The 13,058-nt window shown below is 32.9% G+C and overlaps 2 protein-coding genes across 2 annotated transcripts; both read right to left on the bottom strand.

The window, feature by feature from the left end:
* Positions 1-1,429: 1,429 nt before the first annotated feature.
* Positions 1,430-4,002, bottom strand: LOC129002213 (uncharacterized). Its single transcript, XM_054429860.1, has 4 exons — positions 3,922-4,002; positions 3,362-3,549; positions 2,276-2,383; positions 1,430-1,594 (listed from the first exon to the last, which is right to left on the bottom strand). Exons 2-4 carry the CDS (start codon positions 3,547-3,549, stop codon positions 1,432-1,434), a joined length of 459 nt encoding a protein of 152 aa, XP_054285835.1. The 5' UTR covers positions 3,922-4,002; the 3' UTR covers positions 1,430-1,431.
* Positions 4,003-7,026: 3,024 nt separating this feature from the next.
* Positions 7,027-10,212, bottom strand: LOC129002142 (uncharacterized). The gene is made up of 3 exons (XM_054429740.1): positions 9,942-10,212; positions 7,812-7,913; positions 7,027-7,173 (listed from the first exon to the last, which is right to left on the bottom strand). The coding sequence occupies exons 1-3, from the start codon at positions 10,166-10,168 to the stop codon at positions 7,074-7,076; spliced, it is 429 nt and encodes a 142-aa protein (XP_054285715.1). The 5' UTR covers positions 10,169-10,212; the 3' UTR covers positions 7,027-7,073.
* Positions 10,213-13,058: the final 2,846 nt, after the last annotated feature.

The following is a 13,058-nucleotide window of genomic DNA, read 5'->3' as shown; positions in this document are numbered from 1 at the left end:
AAACATGAACTTACCGTAAATATCTTGTAGAAATAAAATTATAATAAGTTAATGTCAGCAAAAACTATTTCAAACTTACCACAAACGCAGCCTTGTTTGGAAAACTGAGATATCTTTTTTGTCTCTTGTTGGTTGGAAGATTTTCACCTAGAACAAGCTCCGAACACAACAAAGAAACAAACAGGCAAACAAATCTGTAGGAAACCATTGCAATGATGGAGCCCAACTGTTCATTAACACTAACTGAAGGTGCTAAGTAGCACAGTACCTTACGGTTCTGTCTATTTAAATTAGTAAGGTGACTGTTAATTATTAACAAGTTGTTACCAAATCTACATAATCAACATCTTGTAATATCTCTGTAATTATGTAAAAATGATGAATCCGTGAATAAATAAATTCATTGAAAACTGTACCATAAATTACCAATAATGTATATAGGCTGAAACCAAGTAGAAAAGCTTTTATGTACTACACTGCATCGCTTCACCAAAACTGTTTCGATAATTATCACAGAAGATAAGTATAATCAATGGCAAGCGGTCTGTAGGATATAAACTCTTCGACCAGGAGACGAGAGACAACACCATAGATTTAAGAGCTTCATCTCCTCTCAGGTGTACTAACTCATGGGAAATTTACCTGAATTTTTGAGTATGAGTATATCAACGTCTTAAGCATTTTTTAAACTGTTGCATGAGAACAACTCAAACCTTTGAGAGCACTAAGTGGCAGAGGCCCGCCCGAAATCAATGGACAGTTTCAGTGGAAATAAACAGGATAGGTGGATTCCCAGTGAGCATAGTGAGGTAATTTTCACCTTATCCTCATGTTGTGTGTGTGTGTTGAACCAAAAACTATGTTAGAAGAAATTGGGGTTTGGGCCCAACTAACTTAAAATAATTCATCTTTGAATGACACTCCAAGCAACTTGGTCATTGCAAGATATTACTTTGGTGGAAACTTTGCATTTTACGAAACTGTTTTCAAGCAAACATTTAAAATTTACAAGAGGATCTGTTGTTTAGGTAGATGATATGATGGGTTTTTTCATAATAGCCAAAACAATCACCATTCACCATTGAGGCCAACTGGTAAACAAGAGTATAAATGGTGAGAATAAAATTGTATGACGCTTAATACACATTTAATATAAAATTACAATCACAAAACACTGATTATAAAAATACCTTATTCAATATTCATACACATAATGTTTATGGTGTAAACATAAACATAAAATAGTGTCGTCACATAAAATGACAATAAATAATCTGAAAAATATAATTTGTTTGATTGTTATAGCTGCAGGATTTGTGTTGCTATCAATTATTGTGATAAGTCTCTAAAGTGGTTAGATTATTGCTGTATGAACAGTAAAGTTTGTTGATTGTTGCTGTTGGTTGTGATGAATCTCAAAGTCCTCATAGGTCAGGTGTTGTCATCGGAGTATTTTCTCTGATCTGAAGTCCCGGTGAAGTCCAGATCCAAGATTGAAGTAGGGCAAAGTGTTTTGTACTTAGCACAACTATTGTGATGAGCTTCGTCATAAACACTAGAGAAATCCTCTTCTGTGTCGTCGAACAATGGAAGCCTAAAAGAAAGCACTGATAAGTAGACATGGTATAGTTTCTAGAGGTGGAAGTGACCTCAATCTCAAATCAATGATGCATCTATTGCTTTGAAAATTGCAAGACAGATTGTACATAACACAAAGGTAGATTGTGTAACCAGCAATGCAGATGACAATTTCCCAAAAGAAAAAATACACAGTAACCAATAAAAATAAAACTACACTATACAGTACCAGAATGTGATGAAAATCTCTTATTATTTTTACTGAGCGCATTTAAATGTGTGCTATTTAATTTCATGAGTGTGTGATCGATTTACTAATTTTGTTATTCTTTAGGGTTAAGTTAAGGGTTTTGTAACAAGCGAAAATTCATGATTGGATACGGTAAAAAGGTTTTAAGTTAGCTTCCCCAAGAAAGTTAGAGTCCAGCCCCAGATGCTAATAGATACACAAGTCACAAAAACATAACACTGACATTTCATCTTCTTTTTCAGAGAGTAGTGTGAAGAGAAACGGAAAAAAATATTTGAAACAAATTTTGGATGGAAAACAGTTTTTGTAAACTTAAGTGACAAATTATTAAACTTTTTTGGACGTAACATACTTGATATATTTAATTATACAATTTTAAATTAGATGCTAAGGGATGAAATTGATTACATTGTGTTAAGTAAATTCCCAAGATAAGTAGTTACTTACGAGAAAATAGAATGGAATATTTCTTCCATAAATGTTCCATTGCCTTTTGTCCGTTCTCTTGATTCACAAATTGCTCTGAGAATACACCCTCTTCCACTCACTCCATATCTGAAAAAAAACTATAATTTTACTAATTGTGTGGAATGTTTTGAACTACACTCAACCCTTTCAATGTTATTTAGTGTATAAGAACTGTAGATTTTTGAAGTAAAGATGGTTGTTACTATATTACTAAAAGAGGTTAAGTAGTAGTATATCACGTTACTAGTCCTGAAAATAAGTGTTTCCTGGACAAGTGTGGTCGTTCCCGTGCGAGACGAAGTCGAATGCGGGATTACCATATGAGTCCGGTAAACACATTTTGGACGAGTGACGTACGATATTTTACGCCATACTAGATACTAAGCAAACTTAACAACAACAAATTTGTACAGATCCTAATATATTCCCACGGACTAAAGGACTAACAATTTTAAGTGAGGTCATGTTTTTGTTTATAACCACTCATTTCCAAATATAATCAGCTGGTTGGTGTCTGGTAAAAACTCATTACAGTACAGTAGTACGTAAAGAAACATCATTTGATTAAGCTGACGGCAAACAGCGGTTTTCTTGACTAAATCCTTGAGTGGGAAGTTCGTTAAAACAGTGTAGTGCGGCATAAAACAATTACCGGTACTTACTGTCATAGAAATAATCAACCAATTGTTTGTAGTTTACACATACTAGCTTTACTAAGTAGTGAACACAGTAAAATATAAACAAATAGATCAACTGTTACACAACAATCAGAGTGCTTAAGTCGCGAAGGTTTGAGGATGCAACTACGCATCTGTTAGCCGTGGGAAATACATTCTAAAATTGGCTTCCAAGAAATAACCGGATAAACCAAGGAGTGGGAAAACCAAGGCCGGATATCGCAGGAGTTCTACTGTATAAAAATTAGTTCTCGTAATTTAGCAAAAACCAAATCAGCTCACTTCACACTAAGTTACTATATCTAGCATGATGTTGCTTTTAAGACATGCCTGATGCCAAAAATGGGGAACTAAAAAATTAAAATTATATTTTGGATCAAACACTTACTTGTCTAAAAAAGTCTCAATCTTGGGAAAGAGATCTCTTCGGTGGCGACGATGGACGAAAGACATTGTTGCATTCCGTAGGAAAGGTCTGGGGTCTTGAGGTATCTCCCACGCAAGTCCGAGGGTTATGCCGATGGTAAATAGACCTCCTGGGGTACCATAAGCAGTGGTTAGGAAGCAGTAGACCATCTGTAGCAAAACATATCAATTGTGTTGGAATTTTACATGTCAGGGTAATACAAGGCCAGTCCTGGTAACACTAACGAGCTAGCTATAGAGTACATTGAAATTTTAGAGTTTGTCAAACATGTAAATCAGAAGGTGAAGGGGTTGGGGTAAAAGTAGCTTTTTGATGGGACAGGACCCAGATGTCCTTGATTGGGCTTTTAGTAAATGGTCCTGTATAAATAAACAGCTGATCATATTAACAGTAACAAAGCTACCAACGTCACACTCCTTTTTCATTCATAGTTAAATTATGCCTTAGTAGCGTCGCTATCTTTGCAATAATGTTACACCGAATGTAATACTATTTTTTTTAAGGAACAGCTTAAAGGTTACCTGTAGTGAGCTTCCTTTTGGGAAAATAATAAACCTTTTCCTCCTTGACACAACTTCATTCGTCTCAGAAGAATTCTTCGACGATTCTATTATTTGTTGTGTTGAAATCAATGATGTCATCAGGATTATTAAAACAAGGTGGAAAATCTTCAAATAATTTTTCTGAAAAAGATGTGGACACAATAAATAACAAAATTACCAGCTAAACTGTATAAATAAAACACTGTGGAAAAAACTGTAGCTAAATGCACACAAGTCTAAAATTCTTAAAAGTAAAAATAAAAAATTTTTGAACTTATTTTAAACTGAAAAGATACTTACCATGGTACTGAAAAAATCCAAAAATAATTCAATGATTTATAAGATCAACAATAGATAAGTTTCAATGGAATTACACAACGGTACATGATGGGCAAAGTTGAACGACTGGGCTCTAGAGAGTTAGTGCTCGGGTGTTAAAACAGTTACGTGAAAATTACTGAAGCCTGAGTAACGGAGATGAAATACAGTTCTAGACGTTGAGGAAAAACAGTTCAATAATTGCAATCGTAATACCTACTCAAATTTTAGGTTTAAAGGTGTATTATGAGTCTTAGATTTCAAGCCACATTTGAGTAAATTGGTTTCTGGTATTTTACCTGTAAGGTGTTTAAGAGTTTATGTTACAAACTAAAGAACCGGTTACTTTGGTAAAAAAAGGTTATCATTATGTAACTAGGGATTTTATGTTACTCAGTATATGAGTCGAAAGGGGATTTTTACTACTAAATAACTTGTCTTTTTGAAATTATTTACTTAAATAACTACACATATTCATATACATGCACATTTAATAGTTTCAAACAATTGTTTAATGAAATCCCAACAAGCATTTTATGTTCATACTTCAAACAGAGAAATTTAGTTATTAGCTTTTATGTTAAAACAATTTTATATTTAAGTTTTTTTTATCTAATATCTAATACCTAAATTTGTATCAAAATCAAAATTAATCAGTCTTAAAGATGTTATAATCATTTAAGTGTGCATTTTTTGTGTGTCATTGGCAAACTTATTTATTTTTTAATGCAGACTCTTCTTTTTAATTTACTTTCAAAAGAAAGATTTTAAAAACGTAACTGTAGTTTTGAATCACTGATAGGTTTTGATTCAGAATAGTTTAGTAATTTATTTGTGTTTATGCTTTGAGTTGTATTGGTGAAACTATAAGATTTTAGAACTAATAAGGTTTAATGTTACCTGGCTTCAGTCTACGATCCACAGTAGATTTAGGGAACTACAGCTGTTTCATGCCTCTATTATTGGCACATCATCAGGTTTGTTGAACACCAAACCTTATACATCCCTCGGTGTCGAGTTCGGTTTTAGGATGAACATGAAGACACTTACACACACGAAACATTTTAAACATTAATTATGTTCAAACGGTCGACGCAGAGGGTCAACCAACTGCGAAACGTGATACGGCGCCGAGGGATGTTTAAGGAAGCTGGTGTTCAACAAACCTGATGATGTGCCAATAATAGAGGCACGAAACAGCTTTAATTTCCTAAAACTACCGTGGATTGTAGACTGAAGCCAAGGAACATAAACCTTATTAGTGCTAATTTTAACGATCCAGTGGTCTGATAAATTTAGTCTGATCTATTTAGTCTGATATTCATCAGGTGAAAAGACGGATAACTATATAGCCTAAGGAAGCAATGCCGTTGGTGATGTTGAAAAGGTAAAATTGACATTGTGTCATTGCTTCCTTTACCTAATAGAGTACTAACATTAACAAGCCAATAAAGAGTAAAATTTTAAATATTTGCAAGCAAAAGAATAAGAAGCTGGAAACTCCTATATGTTCACGCAATATAGCCATTCTCGCAGCATGCTACAGAATCAACCTTTGTTGATAAAGGTGTATGCGTAAAGACAGGAATTGATTTAAAATTCGCAAGTGCTCACTCATTAACTTACATCACTTGATTTTTACTTATTGAATTTTTATGATGAATATTTTACTTGAAATAACTAAATCATTTTACCAATAAATTGGACAAGAAAGAATTAATTAAAATCAAGTGTTTCTTCCGTAGGACTATTCCATATAAGAGGGTCGATTTTTAAGGGCCGTTTTTGCGTATAGCTCCGTAGTTTGCATGTATGCTGTAACTAAGCACCTTGCCACTTTTGTGAACAGAATCTCACAACTTCAACACAAGTTTTTTTTTGCTTTAACTGACGTGTAAGTTTCACTGTGCGCATAGAACATTTTTTACAATTATAGGATATGCCACCAATTTGTTTAAAGCCTTATTTCACATGTGACTCGCGAGAGACACATTGTTTACTATAATCAGTGATACGTTTTTTGACAAGTAACATATCCAATGTCGATACCATTTTGTCTAACAATCAGAAAGTTGTGAGTTTGAATTTGAAAAAGGCAGTTGTTTGACCCTGAACCTAGCAGTTGTTCATTGGATTTTTTATTAATGATGCTGACTAGAAACAGCTAATCTAAGTCAGTAAAAAAGCTACACAGGTCATCTCACTCTATTCTACACCAAGCCTGTATTCATATTCTGCTTAAGATACAAAAAAAAAACTCTCTGTCTTGGTAAATTGGGCTGCACTTTACTTGACGTCCTACACTCATTCGATTGTTTTTTCGATTTGATATTTTCATTCGATTGTTTCATTCGATATATCGTTTGGTTAGTTAGGTTAGGTTAACCTTACCTAACTAACCAAACGATATATCGAATGAAGCAATAGATTAATCAATATATCGATCGATATTTTCATTCAAATGAGTGTAGGACGTCAAGTAAAGTGCAGCCGTAAATTGATCAATGATCCTTTAGCTATTTAGCTATATTAAGCTGGGGTTTTCTTAGGCACTAAACCGGAGAGTACAGTCCGCTCTCTTTAATGGTACTGAATCCTAAAGGCGGAGCAGACCGCCACTGGACGAGCGGAAAATCACTTCCCCGCTTTCCGCTTCCGCACCTAGGAAAACCCAGTTTTATGTAAAAGTTAAAGTACAATCTTAAGAATCCTATACGTTTTGGCAAAGGTATAATTAAGGTTCCACAACAAACAAATAAACCGTTATTTTAATAATCAATCATGAATCCATTGTAGACTTTTCTTCACAGCTGTCAAGTTGTGTGTCCTGATAAAGCATGGTCTAGAAGATGCAGCAAAGACACAGGGCAATCCACTTCCTCAGGACAACCGTAGTTTGCATTTTCCGTAGAGCTAAAAAAGAACGTCACAGATTTGTTCATTTGTTTACTATTTTTGTTCCTTGATAGTTGATACCTTTTTTGTTATACTGTAGCAAAAACTGCTTTTTTAAATGTGTTCCCAAAAGAATAAGCTATACTGGTTAGTAAAGAACGTCATTTTGCGATTAAGTTTGCTGAAATAATAGCACAGTAAAAAATATTGCTCATTACATGGCATGGACCAGAGGTTTATTTTTTAACCTCACTCATTTACTACTAAACTTTAGCTTGAAAATGGTTACTTTAAGCAATAGTGGTGAATGTACTATTAACACTATCTGAACAAATTTAAATTATCAAATTGTTAACAATAACGTTTCATTAGGTACTACAACCATACAACACACTAAAGCAAAGATGGTAAAATGCAAACAAAAATAAAAGAGAGACATTTTGTTGTCAACAGCACACTCAAAATGTAACTAAAAGTAAGTGAAAAATAGGTAAAAAAAGAGGCTTCAAATGTTTACAATGAGATGAAAAATCTATTCAACTGTTCAATGCCAAAGCTTAACATTCAAAATAAATTGAGAATCAAGGAAATAGGCCTATTGATGTGTAATTTCTATTGGTTTGAAAAAAGTGTATTTAAATTGTATTTTCACTTACTTAAACACAAGCCTTAGAATCTGGCTGATGACATCGTCTTGGTGGATTAAGCTCACTTCACAAAACACTCTGGTTAAGCAAGCTGTCCCGTTCAATCCATGCCTGCAAATGAATAAAACTATGATAAATAAAGATTGATGGATGGAAATTTTCAAAAATCAACCATGTTTATGATACAATTCGAATTCAGTTTAGTTTTGAATGCCTTTGAGATACATAAAATCACTAGCATACTTTAAATAACTTGCAACTTTAAATTATTTAAGAAACAAACAAATTTACCAGTAATTGAAAAAGTTATTTTAACAAATAATTGTTTAGCGTAGTAATAAATATTCTATGCTCTGTGATAAATACTCGTTAGTTTTAAATTGAGGATTCTTTTAGCGAATTTCCCATATAGGGAATAAGCTATTACCGTAGGTCTCATGGTAAGACCTGGACTCGGGACCGATTTACTTTTTCATTTTGATGTCCCTAGAGGCCAAAAACACCATCCGTTCAAATTCATATATATATATATATTTATATATTTATATATATATATATGTGTCCGTCAGCACGATAACTCGAACAAAAATTATCAGATTTTGATGAAATTTGGTATAAACGTGTAAACCTACATTTATTTGAACGAGTTCGCGAACCAGCATGATCGGACCATGGGAACAGGGGTTAATGGGGGGTTTTATGGGGTAAAAATGGGTTTTTCCCATTTTTGACCCTAAAAACATAAAATTTTGGAATTTTTTTCGCAACCATTTTGTATAGCTTAAAAAAGTAAATAATTTAGTATATTGAAGCATTGTTGTACGCCTAATGGTTACGGAGAAAATTCAAAAAAGTGCAAATTTAAAATTCCCATGTTATTCTTATGGAGAAAATGAAACTGTTGTGGTTTACTTGTTTATGGATATATATTGATAAAATTTGGCAAATTTATTTATTTCATCCTATACTATTGACTTATGGTCGAAAAACCCTTTTTACCTTCCCTGTAGCAGCAAACCTAAGCACTCGTTAAATCTAATGTTATTTAAATTGAGAATAAATATGTCTTATATATGGAAATATTTTAGTAACAATGTAATCAGACAAGTTGAAATTCGCTTAGTCTGCAGGTTTGCTGCGGCGGGGGTATTAATACTTTGTGATGTACCGGTAGTCCTATAATTTTTTACATTGTTTTCGATCTTATAAACTACTAATGTGTCATTGTTTCCTTATTGGAAGACCAGAATTTACCCAAGGGCAGAAAACGTTATTTGGAGTTTTTATTTGTATTTTTTTAAAGCTCAGCAAGCTCCATGAGAAAATCGGAGACCAGTTACTTAATAGATACACAACACTATGTTATTCTTGTAAGTACTGTTTTTAGAGTGTTAGCCTAGTACGCAATGTTAAAAAAAAAATCTATTTTCAGAAAGGTCAGAGGGGCTTTCTGATGGTTCGTACTGGACTCAGCTGGTCTTGATAATTTTTGGATTTAGTAAGTGGCCGTGGCTGAAGAGTCAGCTGTTCTTGGTCAGAAACAAAGCTGTCCTCAAATTTTTCTACATTTATCCACTCTTATTTTTAACTGATGTTGTCACTGAAGGGCACACTCATGTTTCAGCGTCATATACAGTATTGAGTGAAAATCATTTTTAATTAAAACTAACATTTCTCATTATACTATTCCCTCATGTCAAATAGGCCTACTCCTACTAAAAATTAAAAACTTTAAAAATCGGAGAAAATTATATCTTTAGTCATTTTGCCATGGCCAATTTACGTGATTACAGTATTTTTTTTAAGGTAAATGCATAATGTAATACGAAGTGCTAATGATCTAATGTGGTTATAGAACAAGCCTCCGGTTCTGTAAGCTCAGGTTCTACTCCCATCATTGTTAATAGTTGTGTAATAAAACCATGAACAGCTGATTTTTCCCCTAATTTTCCATTCAACTATCAAGAGCACAAAACAAAAAATCCCTGTCAAGAACATACTTTGTTCTGTTGAACTCTCCACTAAAATCCATAGATAACCAATGTAATAGAAGTACCCCCGGTAAGGATGAAATTCTCAAATTGTCAAGGAACAGATAGAAATTAACACAGATAAGTAATTATTTGTTAGAATACTTACCAATCAAAAGCCCCTTGCACTGCACTATGGATAGCTCTCTGGTAGTATGATGCTGGGTAGTATTGATACTGGGTACTTTGATACCTGTTGTATGGAATATTCCCGTATTGATTGTAAACATAGCTGCTCGGATAGTTTGGGTAGTAAGAAACAGCTGGTTGGTCTACTTTCTTCTTCGGCCGGATAATAGTTGAAGGTTTGATTTCCCAATTTCCTCGAAATCCCATGGCAAAAGCAAATATCGAGGTGTAAGGAACTACATTTACTTTCACGTTGTAACGTACCTATAAAAAACATAAAAAATGGCAAAAGTACTTTCCATCATTAGCAAAAATAGAAGGATTATTCAATACATGTGTTGGAAGTCGTTATTTTTATTCCCTAAGTAATAAATCAGCAGGATTTAAGGTCATCAGCTGTACATTTCTTAATACTTAAGTTAAATGTTAATAGTAACTTGGTAACAGCTGTTTGTTGAAAGTAGCAAAAAACAGATTCCCAAAGAGTCACTTTTGGCAGTAATAAAACATACTAGTTTATTATGTTCAAAGTTTTTATAATAACCATTACTGTACATCAAAGAACAGTGTGAGGTCCAAATACAGTAATAGTAAAATATCAAAAAATATTGTTGGTATTACTCTGAAATTAAAATACAAAACTCTACCAAATCATTAGCGCACTAGGGACAAACAGATAAAACATTAAAAAGTCACAAAACACAATAAATGTTTATCCTAGTGTGTGACTGTAAAAGAAAGGATTTTATTGGTCCACTTCGACAAAATCTGAGTAATATTGAAAGATTTGTTTCTTTCTCCATAAAACACCAGAACTATTTTCTTCCGAACTCTTAACTCCTAAATCATCCACATGAATATCTCTTAAGGTATAATTTACTTACAAAGACTTTCATCATTTTACGGAAATCCAACAATCGTCTTTTTGATCGAGCGGCACAGTTGTGGTCGATCATTGATAGTGATAGAAACACAAACAACAGACTTGAGAAGTTCATTGTGAGTTCGTTAAACTCTGTCTTTACACAGGCCGAGCCAGGCCCTGTTATGCTTGTCCGCTAGATCACATATTGGTGATAATTGTTGAGTAAAGAGACTGCAACAATGTTTTAAACCTATACACCTTGCATGTCTTATATAACTCTTTGTTTGAAGTTCATTGTTGGTGATGGTGAGTTAATGTTGTTCAAAGGTTTATTGCGGACATTTTCCATCACGAATGTAAAAAACAATACACAACGGGAACAGAAGACGGGATCAGATTCCAGATCCCGAAACGTTGTGTATTGTTTTTTACATTCGTGATGGAAAATGTCCGCAATAAACCTTATATAACTGTTGTAATCTTGTTGTATCCAACAGTTGAGTACATTATGCTAATTGAAAAGCAAACAGAAGTAGAATTTTAAAAGATAAATATTCAAATACTGATGAAGGTTGACATCTACTGTATTTTCAATAAAAGGTGGTTTTTGTACGATCTGTGTGTTTAGTTTATTCTGGGTGAAACCTAAACTATTAATACTACCTGGTTGAAATTTTACACTGAGGTAAAATTTAATTCTAAGCCAGGCCACCAACACATCGGCTTATAGTAGGACTATAAGCCGATGTGTTGATGGAAACCACTTTGCGTCACACCCTGTTAACATCCATAGTTTTTAAGTTTCGGAATTAAATATTGATTGGTCTCCATGTCAATAAAAATCCACAACCATAAATTTTGCACTGTTTACATTAACTTTGTATTTTGGATGTTATATTTTAATAAAAAAAGTATAAAGTATAAGTTATTCATTTGTACTCTGTCACACATCTTATTGGATCTACAAAAGACAATTTTACAAAATTAAGTGGAACAGTTGACTTTATTTCTATATTTAAATTTGGATGACAAACCTTTTCACAGCAGATTTAAAGAATAACTTTGCTTTCTTATGTTGTATTGCCGAAAGGGCCAAAATAGGTTACAAAAAATTTAAAAACAAACTATCCAGTTTTATAATGTACTGAAAAACGTTTCTTGAGAATTCATCATACACAAAGACCAAAACTCATCTTTGTTTTAACTCTTTTAGACCTCAAAATTGTCTTCATTTTTTTCTAACAAGATTTGTTTACTAACAAAGTATAATTGTATCTATGAATCAAGTTATCAATGTATTAACATTTTTATGGTTATAAATGAACTTCTCAGATGTCACCAAACAAAAATAAATAAAAGTATTTTAATACTTTGCACTTAAGAAAAAAAACTGGATCTAAGACAGGGTTTTGAATAAATCACAAACATGTTAAGAATCATTAGCTGTGTTGTATAGAAGATACATTCACAAAAATTAATTTAAAACAATTTTTATCGAGTTAAAAAAGTTTCAGAACTAATTTTAGTAAGATTGCAGCATCGATAAATTCTTTGCAACTTCGTAACACAATATATAACAATAATTATATTTAAGCTGGCTTGCTTAACATGCGCTGAATTGGCAGTATTTACAACAACAGAATAGAAACAAAACAACAAAACTTGCCATAAAAAGGACCTAATCTAGCTCAATCATTAATATTTGTACAAATCATTAAATTCATAAATAAATTACACAAAGAACTTAAAAACTAAAAGAATATCAATCCAGAGGAAAAAACAAAATGAAAGTTTGTGCTGAAATTACAAAATAAACACTTTTCATAAAAAATATACTCTTTCAATAGCTAAGGCTACGAATTGCTACCATCTTAACGTGTTTAATTCTGTAATTTCAAAAGCAACTATTTCCATTTTGTTCTTTTTGACAAATACCTTAAATTTATGTTCTCTTAATTTTACTGTACAACTAAAAAATAGCTGCTTTCCCCAAAGACCTTTACCCTTGGAAGATTGTTAAAACAGCGAGGAAGAAGAAAAAGAGGAAGCAGAATTTTAAATTTTCAAGGGTTAAATAATACAAAGGGTTAAAGAAAATGTCTAAGCAATCTTAAACATAGATCCAACATTTAAACAACAACATAACAGTTAGAAAGGAAGGAGAAATACAACGAAAGAATCTAAACCTAGTGTGCTGTGCATTTAGGCCTTTTTGGACAAAGTATAAGGACA

This window comes from Macrosteles quadrilineatus, unplaced genomic scaffold, assembly GCF_028750875.1.
Source record: "Macrosteles quadrilineatus isolate MER2022 unplaced genomic scaffold, UCM_ALF_1.0 Scaffold_9__3_contigs__length_116548681, whole genome shotgun sequence".
In the NCBI taxonomy this organism is placed as follows: domain Eukaryota; kingdom Metazoa; phylum Arthropoda; class Insecta; order Hemiptera; family Cicadellidae; genus Macrosteles; species Macrosteles quadrilineatus.
This window is presented reverse-complemented; position numbering and strand designations above follow the sequence as displayed.